Source organism: Somniosus microcephalus, chromosome 7 (genome assembly GCF_052327205.1).
Source record: "Somniosus microcephalus isolate GS21.2 chromosome 7, FLI_Smic_1.0, whole genome shotgun sequence".
NCBI classification, from domain to species: Eukaryota; Metazoa; Chordata; class Chondrichthyes; order Squaliformes; family Somniosidae; genus Somniosus; species Somniosus microcephalus.
The window spans coordinates 131,391,394-131,415,211 of NC_140993.1; the positions used below are offsets into that span (position 1 = coordinate 131,391,394).

At 46.0% G+C, this 23,818-nt stretch overlaps 1 protein-coding gene across 3 annotated transcripts in view; it reads left to right on the forward strand.

Annotated features, from left to right (window-relative positions):
• The window catches only part of LOC147114887 (oxygen-regulated protein 1), a 265,992-nt gene that overhangs the window by 190,538 nt on the left and 51,636 nt on the right, over positions 1 to 23,818 (forward strand). For all 3 annotated transcript variants that reach the window (XM_085992956.1, XM_085992954.1, XM_085992955.1), the window contains 4 exons: positions 1,079 to 1,157; positions 14,824 to 14,900; positions 15,037 to 15,068; positions 15,253 to 15,382. In XM_085992956.1, coding sequence (XP_085849082.1) covers positions 1,079 to 1,157; positions 14,824 to 14,900; positions 15,037 to 15,068; positions 15,253 to 15,382 — 318 coding nt within the window. The remainder of the gene's footprint in view (positions 1 to 1,078; positions 1,158 to 14,823; positions 14,901 to 15,036; positions 15,069 to 15,252; positions 15,383 to 23,818) is intronic.

A 23,818-nucleotide genomic window follows, 5' to 3' on the forward strand; every position in this document is an offset into this window, starting at 1 on the left:
AGAAGGTTAGACCTGTCAAAAGTATGAATGGGGATCACTCAAAAAACACATCAAAACATTAAATAATTTATTTTTAAATCACGTTTTTAAAATTAGTTAAAATTACATTAAATTAAATATTTTAAACAAAAATTGCAAGTTTTTTACAGGGCTAAAAATAAAATTACCTTTTTTTAAAGTACTTTTAAATTATAAAAATACATATATATATTTTTTACTTTTTTAAACTCTTATGCTGGTAAAAGCAGGCCTTATACCTGCTTTTACCAGGCGTAAGATTTTTAAGGATTTTCAGTGGGCGGAGGTTCTGAAGAAAGCAGAGCTCTCTGCCCGCAGAGGAGAGGCCCTTCTCCAGGGCAGGCGGAGGATCTGTCAGGAGGATTCTTGACAGATCAGAAGTGCCGATTTTCAGCGCATGCGCTTCGCATGCCTGAAACCGGTACTTGCGAGGTCCCTACGGGTGTGTACACATGGGGGTCGGAAAATACGGGCCATTGTGACATAGGCAAGTACATATTGAATGGTTATTTCCTCCTTGCTAGTGTTGAAGAATTATCTTTTATTGGCATTCAATTTCCTGTCATTTGCTTTATACTGTAGTGGGGGGAATGCATTAGGAAATATTTAATTAATATTACTGGGTTTTTTTTAGGTTCAATATTAAATTGAAGCTATTTAATTAATTTTATGGAGGATTGGAAAAATGTGTCCCCTTGCTGGTCAGAGCTGAGCAATATCTTTGTCCTTTTTATTCAGCTAGTTTGATTTTGTTTTGCGTGTGTGCATGGTGATTGCCGCTGATTTATGTAGTGTTAGAGTTCTTGTTCATTTGTATGTATAAACTAAAAGAGGGAGATTGTTATTCCTTGTGCTGATGTTAGTTCTAATATATTAGATATAAAGTCAATTATATTTAGTGTAAAAAATGAAGGGAAGATTCAAGTTTTTTCATGTATCATTCTTCAACCATTTCAGATTATCTTCTATGCTATTTTGTAAATTTTCCACTAACATGAAAAGGCATGATTATACACTGCTGCACTTACAACCAGTCTTACAGCTTCCTTTTATTTCACAGGAAATGGCTGGTTTCTGGAGAAGGTTACAATAACAGACTCAGTTAAAGACAGCAAAGGATTTACTTTTCCATGCCACAGGTTTGATTTAACTATGTATGCATGCATTTATTTTTCTCTGTCATCAAAATGTACAACTTTTTGTACAAATTAAAATATACTACAGTACTACAATACTTTAGGTTCACATTTATTAACTGCAAAGTATCTGATACTACACCACAAAGTCAAAGTTGTAGATAAGTATGACTTCAGTTTTGGAGACTGGGTGGTGCAACAGCGTAAAACAGTGCCATTTTACTTTCGGAACTTAGGTTTGCATCCAGCTCAGATTGATGAGATAAAAATCTTCTCTATCTGCTGGTAAAGAAAGACTTGCATTTATAACATGCCTTTCACGGCCACTGAACATCTCAAAGTTCTTTACAGACAATTAAGTACTTTAAAAAAAAAAGTGTAGTCACTGTAATGTAGGAAACGTGGCAGCCAATCTGCACACAGCAAGCTCCCACAAACAGCAATGTGACAATGAACAGATAATCTGTTTTAGTGATGCCGATTGTGAGGTAAGTATTGGCCAGGACGCTGGGGATAGCTCCCCTGCTCCACTTTGGAATAGTGCGATGGGACCTTTTACGTCCACCTGAGAGAGTGGACGGGGCCTCGCTTTAACGTCTCACCCAAAAGACCGCACCTCCAACAGTGCAGAACTCCCTCAGTGCACTGGAGTGTCAGCCTAGATTTTTGTACTCAAGTCTCTGGAGTGGGACTTGAACCCACAACCTTCTGACTCAGAAGTGAGGGTGCTACCAACTATGCCACTGGATTGCTAGCAGTTATGGGACCGCAACGCAAAACTAACACTGTGGAATATATTTTGCTAAAACTAGGGCTATATTTGCAATCATACTGTCTGAGGCTTCAAGGTGTGGTAAAATGAAAATATCACACTCATGCAGAAGGGATGGTCTCTTGGACCCATGGCCCCATGGGTCAACCTGCGGTTGACTGCTCCTCCTTCACCTCCCTGAATCCACTGCATGATCCAGTTTCATTCTCTTCCAGTACCTCTGCTGGTATTCTGCTTCAATGTTGGCTCTTTGATCTACCCCTTTCTTCTCCTGACTCTGAACGTGGACTTCTCTCTTTCACTGGTCAGTGCCTGCTTCAAGCTCTCCTCACTCCATCTACAAATGGACTGCAGCCCACTGCAGCTTCTTGGCGCTCAGGCATCAATTCTGGACTGATTACTTTTCTCCTTATTAAAACTACTACCTGCTTTCATATAATCTCTGCCATGGCCATGATATTTGCGGGAAGGGAGTGAGGGAGTGTGTACTGGCCTCGCTAGACGTGCTCCTATCTAGTTATCCAGCAAGTTAAACACTTATTCAAATAATTCCTCGTGAAGTCGTTTCGCTGTTTGAAGCTTTACTTGAACAAATTTGTGAAACTGTAAACAAAGACAAAGTATGTTTTGTACATAAACTGAGTACTATACATTCGATATTACATAAGATATAAACATATTTACAACAGTAGAATAGACTAATTGTATAACTAACTAACATTTGGACTGTACTTCTGTAAATATCAAATATTACAGGGATAGGGTGGGATATGTGTTGGTGCAGGCTCGATGGGCCGAAATGGCCTCTATCTGCACTGTGGGGTTTTCTGTGATTCTGTGATTAACCTTTTATAAACATGGTGTTATCAAAATACTACGCTGACAAAGTTACTATCATGCTAATAGACAAAGATACTCACAGATATTGCGCCTGGCCTAACATATGAGGCCAGATTACATTGGATTGAGAATCCCTCATGGCAGATTCTCCATTGCTCTGCTAGGTTCTTTCTGGAATTCTACTTCCTGGGTCACACAGGAAGAAAGGTAGAAAGGTCAAAGGACCTCTGCTACATACAAACACTGCTAACACAATAACCACCACCAGAGGGTGCTATCTGCATGTAAAATGTCCGTAATGTCCATAAGTCCAGAACACTCCCCGCTATACAATAGCTACCAACAGAGGGTGCTATCTGCATGTAATAAGTCCAGAACACTCCCCGTCTGGGGTCGTTAACAACTCCACATAGTCCGAACTCTACTTGTCACTGGAGTTCTCTGGCGACAAAAGAAGAACCACCTCAGAGACAGTCCGTCGGTGTCGACGATAGGGTGCAGCTTCCGTAGACTGCTGTGAGGGGGCAGGTTGCATTCTGCTGCGCACAGTCCCAATCTGGGTATGGTGAGGTCTGGCTGGGGCGCCAACTTGCCCCTATCAAAGACGAAGCCGATTTTGCTTTGTCCATCTTGAGTGGTGACCTTCAGATAAGCCACACTTGCAATGGCCTTAGCGGATGCGTCTGCAAAGACACAAAGCTCTTTGAATTGGGCATTTAAGGGAGAGAAAGACGTATAGCAGCGAGGTATTCGGATCTCCTGTAAGTCTTGGAGTGAGTCTCTCCATCTGTCCCACCCTGCTTCCATCTCTTCAGGGAGAGATGAATCCCACTCTTCAGCGCGTGTGGAGAGTTCCCTGAGGAGCAGCCTGCCTTGTATGGTGACAGGGGCTTAGAAGCCGAGAGGGTCGTATAGGCTGTTGACTGTAGAGAGCACTCCTCTACTTGTGAAGGGTTTCTTGGCATCTAAGACTTGGAACGTGAACGTGTCTGTTGCTATGTTCCAAGACACTCCTAGGCTACACTGTAGGGCGAGGTCATCCGTGAAGAGGTCTAGATCCTTGACGTCCTTAGCATGATCTTCAGGGGGGAATGCCTCCATCACTGCTGGTCTGTTAGAGGCTATCTTGTACAGCCTGAGGTTGGATAGTGCAAGTAGTTCCTGAGCTCGTCCGAGGGTACTGATGGCCTCTGCTTCGGTCGGGAATGACTTCAGTGCGTCGTCGACATAGAACTCTCGTTCGATGAACCCTCTCACATCACTGCCAAAGTCGTTGTCTTCTTCCTTGGCAGCCCTCCTCAGTCCGTATATGGCGACAGCAGGGGACGGGCTATTCCTGAAGACATGGACACGCATTCTGTAGTCCACAATGTCTCTGTTGGGGTCATTGTCCCGATACCACAGGAAGCGGAGGAAGTCTCTGTGGTCTTCTCTCACCACAAAGCAATGAAACATGTGCTGGATATCGGCAGTGATGGCGATGGGCTCTTTCCTGAATCTCATGAGTACTCCCAAGAGGCTGTTGTTAAGATCGGGCCCCGTGAGGAGTACGTCGTTGAGAGAGACTCCCTGATATGGTGCACTGGAGTCAAACACCACGCGGATCTGTTTCGGCTTTTTGGGGTGATAGACTCCAAAGGAAGGGAGGTACCAACACTCTTGGCCTTCCTGGAGTGGAGGAGCTATCTCTGCATGATCATTGACAAGCATTTTCTTTACAAATTCTAGGAAGTGTGCTTTCATCTTTGGCTTCTCTAGTGTGCGACGAAGTGAGTTAAGACGATTATAGGTATACTCCCTGTTGTTTGGCAGCCATCGGCTGGGGTTCTGGAAGGGTAAGGGTGCAACCCAGCTGTTAGAGCTGTCACAAGAGACCTCATTGTCCATAATCTGGAGGAACCTCATGTCGTCGATCGCTGGAGCAAGTTTGTGGTCGTTGGTGGTGCGACAGAAGACTGACTGACCCGGGTTCTGTCCAGTGAGCATCATCTGTGTGCTGTCTGTGGAGATCAGCGCTGGGGTTTTCTGAGGCTGAGCCGTATGACTGAACTTCTCTGTCACTTGGATCTGACTACTGCATGGGGTAAGGTAGCTTGGACGACCATTCTCCAAGATGGAAGTCTTGAGTGTGCTCACCTGAGATGGCTTGTGAGCGCCCTTGAGGCACACGTCTCCAACAACGACCCAGCCAAGGTCTAGCCTTTGGGCAAAAGGGGCGTCATGTGGACCGTTGATCTGTTTCCTTATCTTATGTACCCTCAGGATGTCCCTTCCCAACAACAGAAGTATGCCTGCATCTGGATCAAGAGGTGGGATCTCGCCTGCAATGCGTCTCAGATGATGGTGATGACGAGCTGCATTCGGAGTGGAAATCTCAGAACGGTTGTCGGGGACTTGATTACATTCGATGAGTGTAGGAAGGGGGAGGCTAATCTTCCCGTCGGCTGACTCAACAACATAACCGCAGGCCCTCCTGCCGGCTGTCTCTGAAAGTCCAGTGCACGTCTTCAGCGTGTAAGGCGATGGACTTCCTTTGACCTTGAAGATGTTGAAGAACTCAGATCTTGATAGAGAACTATTGCTTTGTTCGTCTAGTATGGCATACATCTTCTCAGATTCTTGGCGACATCCTACAGGGTACACATTAACGAGGCATATCTTGGAGCATGCTCTTGCGCTCACTCCTTCTCCACACACCTCGGTGCACCTGGATGTAATCTCCGGACCGGCAGCTCCCTCTCTCTCCCCGCCGTGCTCTGAGGCAGGAGGAGGCGACTCTGATTTCCAAGGAGCTGGGCCTGGGTGGAGTGCTGAAATGTGCCGATCACTTTCACATTCTGTGCATTTTACATCTACCTTGCAGTTCTTGGGCGAGATTGCTCGTGGAAGAGCAGCACTTGAAACATATAAAGTTCTCTTTAAGATATTGTTTCTGATCTTCCAGGGACATCTCCCTGAAGCCTCTGCACTTCTTTAAAGGATGGGGCTTGTTGTGGATAGGGCATTGTTTGCTCATATCCTCAGGTTTCTTCTGAATCTTTGTGTTCTCAGTTGAGGACACTTGCATTTTGTGGACAGATATTGGTGTCTTTCCATGTCTGTCAAACATGTCTCTTCTGGCAAGTGCTGGGTGGGAGGAGAGGAGGTTGAAGCTGGGATCGTTCCTGGCTTTGGCTTCTTTACGGATGAATTTGGCAAACGCAGAGAATGGTGGGAAGGCCACGTTGTGCTTTAGCTTGAACTTTGATCCAAACGTTATCCACTTCTCCTGCAGGTTAGATGGAAGCTTCTCAATGATGGGACTTACCCCTCTGGAAGTGTCTAAGTACGATAGACCGGGTAGGTAGCCGTCCTGCTTTGCGGCTTCGAGTTCCGACAGCAGATCTCCAAGGTCGCGGAGCTTCTGGGGTTCCTTACTCGTCAACCTCGGAAAGTTCTCCAACCTGTCAAAGAGAGTCCTTTCAATGGCTTCAGGCGAGCCGTAGCTTTCTTCCAGCCTCGCCCAAGCCGTCTTCAACCCCGCTGGCAGATGTCCCACATTGGCCGCTTTTATCCTGCGTGCCTGTCCGGCGGACTCTGGGCCGAGCCATTTGATAAGGAGGCCGAGCTCTTCTCCTGCGGACAGGTCTAAGCCCGATATGGCATCGTGGAAGCAGGACTTCCAAGCCCGATAATTCTCCGGCCTGTCATCAAACTTGGTTAACCCTGTAGTCACCAGCTGGGTGCGTGCAAGGTATTTGGCAAGGTCGTAGGTACTGGGTAGGGGTTGTTGCTGAATAGGGGTTCTGTTGGGGATCTCAAGGAAACGAGAGGGGGTTCGTTGCTGACTTTCGCTATCCAGCGTTCTATTCCTCTGCACCGTGTCTTCCGTCCTGCTGGGGGAGACTCTGCGGCTTGAGGCACGCTGTCTACTTTGACCTTGGTTGGTAACTTGTGGCACGTTCTATGAGGTGCTTGCGTCTGTAGAGATGTGCGGGCCTTCATCCCTTTCTCTTGTAAACTGTATGTCCACATGGTCGCTCATGTAATCTATGGTGCGCTGTCGTCGACTCTGCCGCGAAACGGGGATCAAAGGTTTGTAAGCTGTCTCGGGATCAGCTCCCTCCAAAATTGCCTCGAATACTTGTGTCTCAGCTAATGCAGCATCTATCTCCTTTTGTTGCTGCAGAGCATCTAATGTGGCTTGGAGACGGGCCTGTTCAGCCTGGCGTTCCACTTGGTGACGGGCCTGTTCCGCTTGGAATTCAGCTTGGAGTCGGGCCTGTTCGGCTTGGAGTCGGGCCTGTTCGGCTTGGGGTTCAGCTTGAAGACGGGCCTGTCTTACTTTTATTTCTATTTCACTCTTAGCATGCGCAGCTCTGGCTTGAGCTACTACTAGCTTAGCCCGTGCTCTGGCGATGGTCACGCTTACTCTAGAACCACCTGATGACCGTGAACCAGCTTGCGATCTGACGTAACCGGAGCTTATAGACCGATTGTCACCTTCTACAGTTTCGTCTGCCTGTTTAAGGTCTTCTCCTCACTGCAAAGCATTTTTGTTATTATCTTCTGACATGTTGATGTGAGGTAGGTGTGGTCTACGAGGTTAAGGCTCACTCTGAGTTCCTGCTGCTCCACTCTTCACAGCTAGCCGTATTGCTCTCTTTTCACTGTACTGGCCTCGCTAGACATGCTCCTATCTAGTTATCCAGCAAGTTAAACACTTATTCAAATAATTCCTCGTGAAGTCGTTTCGCTGTTTGAAGCTTTACTTGAACAAATTTGTGAAACTGTAAACAAAGACAAAGTATGTTTTGTACATAAACTGAGTACTATACATTCGATATTACATAAGATATAAGCATATTTACAACAGTAGAATAGACTAATTGTATAACTAACTAACATTTGGACTGTACTTCTGTAAATATCAAATATTAACCTTTTATAAACGTGTTATCAAAATACTACGCTGACAACGTTACTATCATGCTAACAGACAAAGATACTCACAGATATTGCACCTGGCCTAATATATGAGGTCAGATTATATTGGATTGAGAATCCCTCATGGCAGATTCTCTATTGCTCTGCTTGGTTCTTTCTGGAATTCTACTTCCTGGGTCACACAGGAAGAAAGGTAGAAAGGTCAAAGGACCTCTGCTACATACAAACACTGCTAACACAATAACCACCACCAGAGGGTGCTGTCTGCATGTAAAATGTCCGTAATGTCCATAAGTCCAGAACACTCCCTGCTATACAATAGCTACCACCAGAGGTTGCTATCTGCAGGTAATAAGTCCAGAACAGTGTGTGTTTGCTGGGGTGGGGGGGATACCCGGAAATCCTGGGAAGGCAGAAAATCCGGCTGGACCTCTATCATTTTTTTACTCCATTTCCTCCCCAGCAGCAGGAAGAAGGCTGCAGCTGGGGACCATAGGAGGCCAAGAAAGATTGTGGGGGTGTGGGGTAGGCGGTAGTACCGGCAATCAGGAGGGAGGGGGAACTGAGAGTGATCGCGGGGTTGGTGGCGGGGAGGTCGAACGGGAAATTGGGATGGAGGGGGCACCAGGAGAGATTGTGGGGTTGGAGGTGTGGGGGGGGGGTGGGGTTGTGTCAGATCAGCAATCAGGAGGGAGGGGAGAGCGGGAGAAATCATGGGGTTGGTGGTGGCAGGGTATCAGCTCAGGTAGGTTGGGGGGGCGGGGGGTTGGACTGGCAATCAGGAGGGAGGGGAGACCCGGAGAGATTGCAGGTTTGGAACGGGAGTCAGCCGATCGTGACAGATTTGTTTGAGAGCGTTTTTATTATATTTGTTCCTGGGATGTGGGCGTCGCTGGCAAGGCCAGCATTTATTGCCCATCCCTAAATGCCCTTGAGAAGGTGGTGGCGAGCCGCCTTCTTGAACCGCTGCAGTCCGTGTGGTGAAGGTACTCCCACAGTGCTGTTAGGGAGGGAGTTCCAGGATTTTAACCCAGCGACTATGAAGGAACGGCGATACATTTCCAAGTCAGGATGGTGTGTGACTTGGAGGGGAACTTGGAGGTGATGATGCTCCCATGCACCTGCTGCCCTTGTCCTTCTAGGTGGTAGAGGTCATGGGTTTGGAAGGTGCTGTCCAAGAAGCTTCGGCGAGTTGCTGCAGTGCATCTTGTAGATGGTACACACTGCAGCCACTGTGTGCCGGTGGTGGAGGGACTGAATGTTTAATGTGGTGGATGGGGTGCCAATCAAGCGGCTGCTTTGTCCTGGATGGTGTTGAGCTTCTTGAGTGTTGCTGGGGCTACACTCATCCAAGCAAATGGAGAGTATTCCATCACACTCTTCACTTGTGCCTTAGATGGTGGAAAGAATTTGTGGAGCCGGGAGGTGAGATACTCACCACAGAATACCCAGCCTCTGACCTGCTCTTGTAGTCACAGTATTTATGTGGCTGGTCCAGTTAAGTTTCTGGTCAATGGTGACCCCCCAGGATGTTGATGTTGGGGGCTTCAGCGATCGTCATGCAGTTGAATGCCAAGGGACAGTGGTTAGATGCTCTCTTGTTGAAGATAGTCATTGCCTGGCACTTGTGTGGCACGAATGTAACTTGTCACACATCAGCCCAAGCCTGAATGTCGTCCAGATCTTGCTGCATGCGGGCACGGACTGCTTCATTATCTGAGGAGTCGCGAATGGAAATGAGCATTGTGCAATCATCAGCGAACATCCCCACTTCTGACCTTATGTTGGAGGGAAGGTCATTGATGAAGCAGCTGAAGCTGGTTGGGGCTGAAGATGGTTGGGCCTAGGACACTGCCCTGAGGAACTCCTGCAGTGATATCCTGGGGCTGAGATGATTGGCCTCCAACAACCACAACCATGTTCCTTTGTGCTAGGTATGACTCCAGCCAGTGGAGAGTTTTCCCCCTGATTCCCATTGACTTCAGTTTTACTAGGGCTCCTTGATGCCACACTCGATCAAATGCTGCCTTGATGTCGAGGGCAGTCACTCTCACCTCACCTCTGGAATTCAACTCTTTTGTCCATGTTTGGACCAAGGCTGTAATGAGGTCTGGAGCCGAGTGATCCTGGCGGAACCCAAATTGGGCATCAGTGAGCAGGTTATTGGTGAGTAAGTGCTGCTTGATAGAACTGTCAACAACACCTTCCATCACTTTGCTCCTCCTGTCCCACAAGCAATGCTGTAAAAAACACTTACTGCTGGATTTAGCTGCTCCTCTTTCCCTTTAACTGCCTGGTTTCCCTAACCCTGGGAAACGCGTGCAGGTACATTTAATTTCAAATCGCTGCCAAAATATCAGGAACGCAGCCTCATTTAAATATAATTATGGACCCACCTCTCCAGAGCGGGTTACTCAGACTCCCCGCTATCCACTGCGGTTAAAATGGGATCAGGTGCGTGCGCGGCGGTTTGACGTTTTAACCCTTCCCCTCCCCCCCCATGACCCACTCCTGCTTGTTGTGTGCATTCTGATGCACGTTTTGGCAATCACCCTGAACCCAAACTCACTATTTGCTTTGTTGCCTTCCTGACTGCCTGTTCTCCTTTCTCCTAATTTTCCCCTCACCTGCCATGCCACCTTTCCTCACTCCCCTATTAGGAATTTTGCACCCAAGGTTTTCTTTGACAAGATCACTTACAGTTTAATCATAACTTCCTTGATGTATACTCTGTTGTATTTGGATGGTCAGGCTTTTTTGTGTCTTGATCATTTCTGGATATGTTAAGTGCACCTCCAGCACCCTCAGTCACCTTCGCACTCAAGTGCTGACCACCCAGCTCCTCTTCCTTGCCCCAAGTTGTCTGACATTGTCAGTGCTTCCGTCTCACTCAGTCATCATCCCTCTCCTCTTCAAAACTGTTGTTATTACCCTGTCCTCAAAAAACACCTGCTCTATCCTTCCATTACCAGCATCTCCAACCTCTCTTATTTCAAATTTCTTTGAACATGTTATTATCTCCCAGCTCAATGCCCATTTCTCCTGAAACTCCCGTCAGTGTAGTTTCTTCCCATCTCCCAGCACTGAAGCTGCGCAAATCAATGCCATGAATGACACTCTATATTACCATGGTGATTTATCCCTCCTTGTCCTCCTCAGCCTCTCTACAGTGTTCAACACAGTTGACTACAAACCTCCTCCAAAGACTCTCCTCTGTTGTCCAGCTCTGTTGGACTCTTACCTATCTGTACCTGGCCAGAGTATCTCTAGCAATGGCTTGTCTACCCTCCCGTGCGCCATCACCTACTCAGACTGTCAAAGATTTATCTTTTCTTCCTCATTTATCTACTGCACCTTGGTAATATCATCACAGATGTGGAGTAGCTTTCATATGTATGGCAACGATACCAAGCTCTACATCTTCACCGCTTCACTCGACCCCTCAATTCCCTCTATGCTGTCAGACTGCTTGGATGACTGCTTCTCGCACACCATCCTGACTCGGAAATATATTGCTGTTCCTTCATCGTCGCTGGGTCAAAGCCTTGGAACTCTCTACCTAACAGCACCGTGGGAGTACCTTCACCTCACGGACTGCAGTGGTTCAAGAAGGTGGCTCACCACCACCTTTTTAAGGGCAATTAGAGATGGGCAATAAATGCTGACCTTGCCTGCAATGCCCATATCCCGTGAATTAATAAATAAAATTCCCTCCAACTCAACATCTGGAGGACTGAAGATTGCACAAGCCTCACCACAAACTCCACTCCCTTAGCACTGATTTGATCCTTCTCCACAACCATTCTTTAAGGCAGAATCAGATAGTTTGCAAGCTTGACGTCCTGTTTCACCCTGAGCTGAGCTTTAGACGCCATATTCTCTCTGTTACGAAGACCACTTTCTTCCACCTCCATTGCCTCCCTGCACCCCACCACAGCCACTCCAGTGCTAATATCCTTATACATGCCTTTTTTACAAGTAGACTCAATTACTTCAGTGCTCTCCGTGTGGCCTCCCATGCTCCACCCTACATAAGCTCCAACTTGTCCAAAATTCTGCTGCAACTATACTGTCCCACAGTAAGTTCTGCTCATCCATCGACCCTGCCCTCTATTGGCTTCCTATTTCTCCATAGCCTCACACTTCCCTATCTCCACTCTGTCCTCCAACTCTTTATTCCTCCCCTAACCTGTCTGTTCCTCTTAAACCAGCCTCGAGTGCACCCCCTCTAATCGCCCCACCATTGATGACAGAACCATTAGCAGCCTAGGTTCTACTCTCTGACATTTTCCCTAAACCCCCCTCCACCTTTCCACTTCACTTCCCTTCTTTAAAAGCGTCCTTTAAACCTGTCTCTCCAACCAAGATTTTGGTCACCCCTCCTAATCTTTCTTTTCCTACCTCAGTGTTTATTTCTCATACACCATCTATGAAGCAACTTGGGTTGTTTATACATTGAAGGTATTATATAAATGAAAGCTGAAGCGTGTGGATATTGATTCCAGTGGCAGGGGCACCGATCAAGCGAACTGCTCTGTCCTTGAGCTTCTTGAGTGTTGTTGTGACTGCACGTATCAAGACAAGTAGTGAGTATTCCATCACACTCCTGACTTGGGCTTCATAGACCATGGAGAAGCTTTGAGGGGGTCAAGAGGTGAACCACTTATTGCAGAGCACTGAGTCTCTACCCTTCTCTTGAAGCTACAGGGTTGATATGGTTGGTCCAGTTTAGCGTCTGATCAGTGGTGACCCCCAAGACTGACGGTGGGGGACTCGGTGATTGTGGTGCTATTGAAGATGAGGGGGAAAAGCCTAAGGGAGATGGTCATTGTCTGTCACTTATGTGGTGCAAATATTACCTGACACTTGTTGGTCCAAGTCCTGCAGTAGGTTGGCATGGGCTGCTTCATTATTGGAGGAGTTGTGAATGGAGCTGAACACTATGGAATTTTCAGTAAACTCCTGACCTTATGATGGAGGGAAAGTCATTGTGATGCTGTTGAAGTTGGTTGGACTGAGGAAGCTTCCCTATGGAACTTAAAGTGATGTCCCAGGCTGTAATGACTGACCTGTGACAAACATAAGCATCTTCCTTTATGTCGGGTATGACTCCAGCCACTGGAGGGTTTTTCTTTTGACTCCCATTGATTTCAGTTTTACCTGTGGATTTTAGGCCACATAATATCAATTGCATTGCCTCTATCCATTACTACCAGAACAGTTTTTAAAAAACTAGCAGGTAATTAAAAATGACTGCCTCGAAACGCACGAGTCCTGCTCTGCAACTGTAATCATGGCAGATTGGGACTTCGTCTGCTGGCCTTATTTGATTTTGTGAGGTATGGGGAATTTACATAAGGTGCAAGTGCCTATATCAATATTGGTACAGGTATGGCACCCACTATGGGAGTTGGGGTAGAAAGAGGAATTTTGCTGCAGCGGCCACAGGACTGCATGAAGAAGCTTCTTTCTGACAGTAATTGGCCCTTTTGAGCAAGGCTGGTACCCATATTACAGCCAATCGCACCACAGCCAGCTGTATAAGAAAACCAGCCTTTCAAAATCTAATGGAACCCACTTCTGCCAGGATGTAGTCATGGCAAGTAATTTCTGTCTGCTTCATGCAAACATACATTACACTGGGGGCAGCAGAGGCAGAAATGGTGGGAATTCTGATGGATGCTGTCATTCCACAGTCTCGCCTCTTTTCCTCACATCATGAGTAACAGGGCAGGTGTAAGATGAAGTTGCTCCCACTGCCTGAGGAAACTGGCATATGTCAAACAGGGCGGATCCCCGGCAGAATCGATTCCCTCCCAAAATCTGCTGCCACTCAGATCCACAAAAAAGATTGTGGATTTTCAGCCCCAACTTTCCTTTCCTGAATCTATGCTGTCTATCCTTTAACAAGCCAAGCGTTTCCAAGTGATTACCTAGTAGATCTGTAAAGATCATTTTAAAGACTTTTTCTACAAATGTGAAACTTGGTTATAATTTCCAGGGATGTCGCTTGCAAGTTTTTAAAAATGGCGTTTCTGTTAGGAACTCACAATCCTAAGGAAACTGTCTCCAATTTATCAATCTTACAAGAATGTCAGCTAAAGCTTTACTGGTTTCATTACCTATCCTTAAGATTTAAGGCTAGAAATTATCTATTATCTATTTCAAGAGCATTTAAACTTCTTATAACCTTCTTATATTCTTTCTTATTTGCATTTTGTCCAGTTCCTCCTGTTGTTCCTGGAAATCTGACACCTGTTTTCATTCCTCTTCCTGAGCAAAGATAGATGTAATAGAATTATTTAATGATTCTACTGTCCCTGGATTTGAGTTTCCCACTATAATTTTTAAATGAACCAAAATTTTCTTTCATCTTTCATTTACTGTGATTATATTTGGAATGTATTTGCTATCTGCGACGTTCTCAACAGTCATTTGGGTTCTCCTAATTTTTTCTCTTGCTTTTACTTGTCTTTATAATTTATCCAATGTTTCTGTCTACTGGATTCCTTGGAAGCCTTTTGGTTATCCTAATATTACATTCTATATCCCTACTTAAGATGGGTCAAAATTAGTCGATTTTGATTTGGCTGAAACAAATTTTGATTGTAATCTCATCAACAATTTCTTAAACACTTTCCATTTTTCTAATGTAATTGCTGCCATTATTTTTTTCCAATTTTTTAAGTTCATTTTGCATTCTCTCAAAGTTTGCTCTTTTTAAAAACAATGTTTTGTGTCACTCATGAGTATTTCAGTTTGAATAATATTATTATCACTGTATCCCAGGTGCTCATCTGCTTCTACCTTATCTACCATACCTGGAAAATTACTAAAGATTAGATTTAAAAATCTAAAATCTAAAAATTTCAAACAGTTTTTGGGAGAGGGTTTATAATTTATGCATACTTTGCTCCCCTTTCCATCAAGTTTTCTTATTTTGTTCATGGATCTACTCATATTATACTGGTTTGGTGGTAGAGCAGGAAAAAAATGATTAATGTGTGATGGACATGTTATATATTTGCCCCATTACATTTTTTCAACTGCCCTACAGATTACTATCCTTCTGCCAGATGTTAATTTTAACACATTGCAAATAGTGTATAGTATATAATTTTCTTTTGACAGATGGCTGGATCAGGGAGAGGATGATGGCAAAATTGCACGGGAACTATACGTTGCAGACAACTTCACCTTTCCGGCAAGTAAGTGCCTAGACAATCCAGTACCAACTTCACCAGATGGCTTCTTTTGTGAATAAGCAGTGCTCTGTTATCATTATGAACAGACGCTTCTGCATTTTGCTTAATGGAAACTGATGTCATCTTTTTATCTTTACAGAACATGAGCTGGAATTCAGAAGAAAGGAAATTGTAAGAAACCCTTTTTCCCTTTCATGAAATAATTTCACGTAAACATGTTGAAAGCCCATTAGATTTTGCAGAAGCATCAAACAGTTAAACACAGATTGTATTTTTAAAAGTCCGTGTTTGTTGACTTAAATCTTACTTCCCTGATTGGCCCATAAATTAGTAGTGCTTTTATCTCTCTAATCAGTGGGCTGCTGAGAGGTGGAAGTTCAAGGCAGGGAGGATTTTGCAGTTTTACTGCAAACCAACAGGAAAGTTCATACGTCTGATGCCAGATGGCACTGTGGATGCTATTGCAGAGAAGGATGATCACAATGGTATGAAAGATAAGAATGCAATGTTGCTATATAATTGGTAATGGAGCATGCTGAATTTTTATTAACATTTTATCAATTTCCCCTTACTCTGAGTGGTAAGGAATGAACAGTATCAAAATACCAAATTACAAGAAGTTATATACTATTTATATTCTGAGTTAGCAAAATAATTATAAGACTTGCCAGTAGTTACATCAATTTCCTAATGTAAACTAATTAATGTACCTGTCAACAGTTTGGAATAATAACATTGACTCATTCACAGTAAAAAATGTCTGAAATTCCCAACACTCATTTCATTATTCTGTTATTACAAATTTTACAGCTCATCTACAAATTAGACATCGTTAAAATCAAAGTTACTCAGCTATTGATCTTCTTAAAAATCTTTGTGCAAAACAAGATAAAATATAAAATACTATTAACATATTCCCACTGCAGAAGTATTACATGTGTACAACCATAGAATTATATATTTAGTAAATGCCATAGCATAGAAATTACTGTTTGTGATAAGATATGAATAGCTAACATTTTAAACATTTGTAAATTAAACAAGTTTATTTCCTGTTGGTGCTGATCACAGATTTATATATTCTTATACCTCTCCCTGGTGCTGAACAGTGCGTACCACATCGTAATTAAAAGTTCAGCAGTATCATTAGTTGATGGGACTCTACAGCACTACATCACACATTTACATCGACACAATTTCTCAGGTCTTGGGGTAGAGTGCTAGTTTCAAAGAGGTGCGAATAGACAGATGAGGATGGGAAATGAGAAACAGCAGGCTTCCGCCCCGAAGATCTAAGTCTGAGAATTCCTGCTAGGGGCAGGAACAGTGCGATGGAACTTACATTCACCTGATTAAAAAACTGATGTGTAAAAACAAGGTAGAGCCGACGGGATGTCATCATCCATGGATCCCTCACTGCTTCCATTTCCTCTGCCCTGAGTGTGCAGGCTACCGGCAAAATACTGGCATTCAGTTCAATGGCAGAAGTGGGTCCCACAGGGGATGTCTCGGCCAGGGTCATAGGCCTGGAACACCCCAGAAGAATAAAATGGGCCTCTGATACAGCGGGTCGATCTCATCAATTGTGGCAGTTAGAAAATCATGCTGCATCCTTATCACTTAGGCAGTTTTTCTGCACTACATCCTGCTGCCCAGCACCCCCTCTCCCAGCTGATGGCTAGGGTTCATACTGGCACGGGTGTCCACCAGATTTATTTAAATTTCCTGACCCTACTTTGACCCTGGATATTCCAGCACAGTCAGGTTCTAAGTACACTGTGGAGCGTGATTGCCACTCTGCCATAGTTATGGTGGTGGAGTGGGGTCATTGGTATTTGGCCTCAAGTCTTTAATTCCTGTGGGTAGGTAGACCTATCCAAACAGTATACTGTGAAAGAGGTCCCATAATAGTTTATTTTCTAATTTCTCATCAGTGCACCTAAACCTGTCAGCCATCAAACAGGGGTTTTGAGTCCCGCACTACTTCAACACTTGCTCCTTATTTGATTGGTTGCATAGTGGATATGCTATTGCATGAGGTGGCTGAGAGGAGAATTACTCTTTATGGCAATCCAGGGTACTCTCCTCCGAGGACAGCAGTGGCAGGAGGTGGCTGTTTTTAGTGCCTGCAGGATCTGGGAACAGATGCAGAAGAGAGCAAGTTTAAGAAAGCAGCTAAGATAGAGCTACCCAACCCAGGTAGATTGCCCAATTATGTATGCCACAACGTGTTGCTCGTCAACCTGTTACTCATTTACTGCTGGTGCAAGCAAAGCACTCAAGACAACCTTACTATTCTTTCCATTGCTTATCATACAAGGGATACATCCAAGCTACAACCTACACTTAAGCCCTTGGCACATGGATACGGTAAAAGGGTTCCATACAACAAATCATTCTATTATAACTAAGCTGCATCATCACTTACAGAAACACAGGATGAGCTACAGGTTGGTATGTGCTGTTGCAACTTGCAGCGTCTCAAGACTATTGCACGTAATACAAGAACTGGAGGAGGCCCAGAAATTAAAATCCTTTAACTCCCTTTGAGGAGCTCACCGTGGACACCTTGTCTGTAAGAGCACTGAGGCAATAGGGGAAGATGAAGATTTAGGCCTGTCCAATCTCAGGGTTGATGCTGTCCGTTTCTTGTTATGATTTGTCTACTCACTGACAAACAGGAATATACAGAACGACAAAAATATCACGCACATTATCATACTTTTATATGGAGCAAGCCTTTCAACATTTGAAGGGGGCAAAATTTGGTAGCCCCTGAAAATGGGTGCGGGGATCACGATGCGTGATTAACCCGCGGCCGTTGCTTCCAATGTAGGCAATACGCCAACCTCGTGCAGCCTGCTAAGTAACATGATTGCAGCGTGCAGCCAGCGCTAACCACGCTGTTGAATGGCTCCACACCTCAGCAGGAGGCACAAGATTGTGTGAGGCTAGCACCAGTTAAAGCTAGCCTGCACTACGTAAAGCCAGTCTGCACCTCTTAAAGGGGAAGTGCATTCTGGCTGGAGCAGGTGCTGGAACTGTTTGTGGAAGAGAGTCTGAGCAGGAAGAAGAGTGAATTATGGCACAACTGGGGAGAGAGCACGCTTTAAGGTTCTCTGGTGCTGCACTGGAGGCCTTGATGGAGGAGATGGAGAGGAGGAGCAAGGCCCTTTATCCACAGGGGGCCAGGAGGCCCTCCAGACAAACTCTGCGAAGGCAGTGGGAGCAGATAGCCGTGGCGGTCAATGTCAAGAGTCAGTCCCAATGACCTGGATGCAGGGCTGCAAGAGGTTCAATGACCTCACACAAGTGGACAAGGTCAGTGAATATATCTTCAAATGCCATATCTCACCAACTGCATCACTAGCCTCAGCAACTGCTCAATACACCACACATCCATCACTCAACTACCAACAATCTCTATCAATCACAGCTCATACCTAACATTCAAAGCTTCACCACTCTCACACTTAGCACTGCTGCAAGCCTCACACCCACATCTCACAGCTTTCACACACTCCCAGCCATTCAACCATGACAGGCACATCACCCAAACAGATTGTACCACACTCACTGACACACTACCCGCTCTCTTGCAGGGCAAGTTGGCGCACAACCGGAGGCAGCCGGAGCTAACCGGCAGGGGACAAGCACGGCTGCATGTCCTTACCCTGATTAAGGAGACAGTGGTCGCCATCATTGGAGTGGCCATTGCTGAGCCCGTGGCCAATGGTGGAGCTGAAACCATTGATGATGATGGTATTCTCCTCATACCTCACTTCCCCCAATCTCTTCTGATTTACAAGCTGCAGATGGTGTAAGCATGCACCTCTTGCTTTCCCCCCCTCCCCTCGCCACAAAGCTACTCTTGTGTCTTTCTCCTTTCAGATACCCAAGAACTGCAACCTGGCCGGCAGTGGTGAAAGAGCAACAGGTGGAAGAGCAGGGAGACAGTGATGAAGAGGAAACACCGTCGCTCGATTTCGCACATGTAGCCAACAGCTTGGATAGCTTAAAGGAGGGATCTGCACGTGGTGAGACACCGGGCATGAGTGGCCTGCAGCCAGGGCAGGGGACAAGGGTAGCGCAGGTGCCAGCTCGCCGAGGGCAAAGTCGCACATGAGTACTGCTGCAGAGGACTCAGATGAGCACATCAGTGGGGTGGGCTACAGAAGAAGGCTAATGGGTCTGCCCAATGAAATACTTGGTGCATTGGTAGGCCTGCAGGAAAGCCTGCGTGCAATGTGAAGGAGCATGGAAGAGTCCGGCACCAACTTGGCACAGGGTTTTGTACAGAGCTTGGAGCCCATCCTTTCTAGCATGGAAGAGGTGGCCAACTCTGTTAGCACACTTGTGGACTCAACCATGATACAGCGTTGGATGGCCAATGTCTCAGCTTCCATTGCAGCACAAGCAGAAGTCACCCAACATCTGGGTGCTGCAGTGGAAGCTCAGACTTCTGTCATGCAAGATCAGCTTGCTGCCACGGAAGCTCAGGCAGAGTGGCGGGCTGATCAATCGTGGGCAGGAACCCGCGGAAAAAACGAGAACAGGAAAGGCAAGTTTTTTTTCCCACTTACCTTGGCCAACTCGCCTTTAATCACCGCCCCTGAAGCGGCCGGCTGCCCGATGCATGCCGCCTGCAGCTGTCGGTGTTTTCGCCCAGTACTGTGCATTTCGAGTCAATTTCAGGTCCAGGGCGATGCGCACGGCGATGACGTCATGATCAGGGGGTGCTAATGGGAGGTGCAAAGGCACCCAATTTCACCAACTAACACTTTAACCTCCCACCCGATCCCAACCCAACTGTTTTTTGGAGTTAAAATTTCTCCCACAGTTCCTCACTGAAGTTCAGGTAGGAAAATTGCTCCCTGAAAAGCCTGGGCAGATATGGCCTCCTGCTGGGAGTGTTCTCTCTCTCTCCTCACTCTGCTAGCATCTTGTCATGCTCTGTGTCATTTCAGCTCATTCTCCCTGTCATGCTGTAGTCCAAGTGGAATGCCTAATACTGCACCCATATCTGGGAGCAAGTGATTTGTGCAGAATCCATTAAGTCAGGACTAAGTCCTTCAGCACCTGCCACACCATTCCCTGTAGACTTTAGAAACTTTAAAGAACTCTAGAAACCACCAAACACTTCTACAATCATAGCAACAGTCAGTACAAATTAGTCAGCAACTAACCTGTAAGTAGTTGATGACCCCTTTAAACAGCGCTGGTGAGGGGGGGGGGGTCCTTCCTGCTGCTGAACACATGTTCAGCTGTGCGTGTTTAAGAGAGGGTGTTTGCTGGAGCGTTGAGCTCCAAAATGGCAGCGCTGACCTCAAATCAGCGTGACGTCACGATCTGCTTACTCTGCATACCTCCAGCGTACACTCCCTGCGCATGTGCTAACGCCCTCACCAAGATGGCGTCCAGCACGGCTGGCACCAGAAGCGCACCGCGGACACCGTTTTGGAACCTAAATGGCACTCATAGCATCCAAACAACATGTGCTACGGACCCGAATTTTGTAGCCGAAGTCAATGGAAATGAAACTCGGGAGATGTGCATGATGCTGGCAAGGCAGCATTTATTGCCCATCCCTAGTTACCCTGTGGACATTAAGGGCTGGATTTTGTCAATGGGGAGCTTTTGGCAGCGGGACTCCCACATGTTGGGTTTTAGCCCCGCCTCCATCGACTTGTGGCCAACCCACGCTATTTTCCCTTGATTGACCTTGTTAAGCCCGCCCAGCGGGCTTAGCAGGCCAATTAAGGGAAAGCCAGTTACAGGTGACGTCAGTGACAACCAAAAACTCCCATTCCTACTGGGGGAGGAGAGAAGCTGTGTAACACTGGCGGCACACTATGTTACAGCTTGCCATGAACAGAGGGACAACCAGTAAACTAAGACAAGAGTATATATAAACAAGGCGAAAATATATTTATAAACTCAGGGATATACCTGTTTATACACTGTATGAATGGAACCGCGTTTATGTGTTCAACCATAAATGTATTTTGATGCTTTGGCAACATAAGATGTACCTTATCATGCCAATAAAGCGATTTGTATTGTATTGTATTGAGTGCCGTTTCATCTGTCAAGAGCTTTTGACAGATGAAATGTCATTGTTTGACAGCTCTGTGAAGCTGTCAAACACTGACAATCTGTCTTCTAAGTTGTGTCTTTACTCAAGACTCAATTAGAAAGCCTTCCTGACCAGAAAGCAGAAGGCTGCAGCTTTTCACAGTTCAGCGGCCATTCTGCTTTCTGTGCTGGTGAGCTGAGGGACTCCTAAGACCTGACGGGAGTAAGCCTGCAGGAAGAAGTAAAGGTAAGTAAAACTTATTAAAACACTTAACACACACCTCACACACTTACCTCTGCACACATGCACCCATTACTCACCTGCACACTGGACATCTCGGCCCCTCCGACCCCCGCAGACGGACGGCCCGCCTCACTGACCCTGGTGAGGTTCGGAGCCGTCGGGAAGCCCACACTTCAGGGCTCAAAATAGGGATTAGCCAAAAAAAAACTGCCTGTTAACTACCTGTTAACAGGCAGTTAATTGGCATTAATCCCCTTCCCGCCTTGAGGAGGTGGGACCCGGCGCGGGTCGGCTACCTGCCTCCTGGCAAGATGGCATGGAGTCAGGTTGGGGGCGGGTTGGGCATCCGCCCCCAAATTCTGCCATTTTCCCGGCAGTCCCGCCTCCAAACCCGCCTCCCCAGGGCTGGCAAAATCCAGCCCTAAGAGTCAACCACATCATGTGGGGCTAGAGTCACGTGTAGACCAGACCAGCTAGGGCATAACAGGTTCCCTTCCCTGAAGGACTTTAGTGAATCAGTTCGATTTCTATGACAATCGAGCAGCTTTTTTGGTCAATCAATGGAATTTTCCCATTTTAAAAACTACTGTTGAGAGCCCACTATAAAGGATTATAATCCAGTAAATAAACTAAAATACTGTAGTGTAATTACCTTCATAGTCCATGGACCAAAAATAAATTCCATAGCTGCATTACAGTATATTCTGTGTTTTAATTTCACATCAAATACTATTAAGACCTCAGATAGGTCCATTGCAGGATCAAAATATGTCAGTAGAAGATAATTGCCTGTAATTTCCGATAGGAGGCTTCCTGCGTGTGGATGTCTCCTATCGAAAAAAAATCTACGAACTTACCTGAGGGCTCCCGAAGTCCGGACACTTCCACTCCTGGGCCTCTCCACAGTCGAAATGCGCAGGGTCCACGTATCCCAGGGGCGCATGCAGTTCGCAAGCGTCCCTGGGATCACGTGGGCCAGGCCAACCAATAGGAGAAGGGAATCTCCTTTCATACTTTTGACAGATAGACCTGTCAAATCTATGAATGGAGATCACCCCAGAAACACAGTAAAACATTAAATATATTTTTTTTAAATCATGTTTTTAAAATGAGTTAAAATTACAATAAATTAAATATTTTAAACAAAAATGTAATTAAAAAAAAATAATAATTAAAGTTTTTAACTGGGCTAAATATAAACTTACCTTTTTTAAAAGTATAAATTATAAATGAGTGAAAAATATTTTTTTTACTTTTTTTCAACTCTTATGCTGGTAAAAGCAGGCCTTACACCTGCTTTTACCAGGCGTAAGATTTCTAAGGGTTTTCTGCAAGCGGAGGTTCTGCAGAAAGCGGAACACGCCACCCTCAGAGGCCCTTCTCTATAGCAGGCGTCCGATCTGTCAAGAGCATTCTTGACAGATCGGAAATGGCGGTTTTCAGCACATGCGCTTCGCATGCCTGAAACCGGCATTTCAGTTGTCCCCACAGGTGTGTACACAGCCCGTACACACCCGTAGGCATCAGAAAATACGGGCCAATACTTATAAACTTAATTCAAACTATGTAGTGCATCAGATTGGTACATTAAGGGTCATTTATCTACTTTGCACATGCTTGAATTTGTGATATGCGCTGCCACTAGGCAAAGCTTCCTCCCAGCAGGGCAAAGTTGGAAAATTGCCCATGCTGTCCTCACTGCTGCAACCTAAGATTGAACCTAACTCAGACTGAGGGGTGATTGTCACTGTCATTTGGCTGTAACAACACTATGTAATGGAGGCAACGCAGTTCCTCACGGGAACCTCACTCTGAAAGGCCACAAGGATTGTGGGTTTGAGACGTGAGAAAGAAGTGTTGCAAAAGATGCCATGGGAGTGATCTGTAATTGGGGCTTATTGTCGGGGCAGAGTAGATGGATCTTTACTCTGTATTGTGGCGACACGCCACCACTGGACACAATCCGCTCACGGCGGTACGGACAGTTTAAGCAGACGCCCCCAACCGGGGGCCCTTTCCTCCAGCAACTTGTTTCCCACAGGGACAGGCTGCCGGGAGCACTTCCTGTCTGGGGAGTATTTAAGTCAGGCGCGGGCTCTTCCAGTTCCTGTTTTGCCATGAGGCTGAAATAAAAAGCTGTTCTGTTTACTAGCTCTGGTCTCGACTCCCACGTTTGCCGCGGTATCTCAACACTGGTGACCCCGACGCTCAGGACGAATCCTAAGCTAGCATGGCGGATACAAACGCAGTCACGGTTAAATTACCAGACTTTTGGGAAAACTTGGCCGAAGCCTGGTTCGTTCAAGCCGAGTCCAGATTCCGGCTGAAAGGCATCACAGGCGACACCATGAAGTACGACTACCTCGTCTCCTCGCTCACGTACGCTACCGTCCCCAAAGTTTGGGCAGCGCTGCAGGACCCACCACAGACTGGCAAGTACGAACATCTGAAGGCTGCGCTCCTTAAAAAATTTCAAACGTCCTCTTACCAGCGCCACTGCCAACTCCTTGACCTCCCCGGTCTCGGTGACGCTTCACCATCAGACCTGCTTTCCCACATGCTGTCCCTCGCAGACGACAAGCCCCCCGGCGCCCTCTTTCGC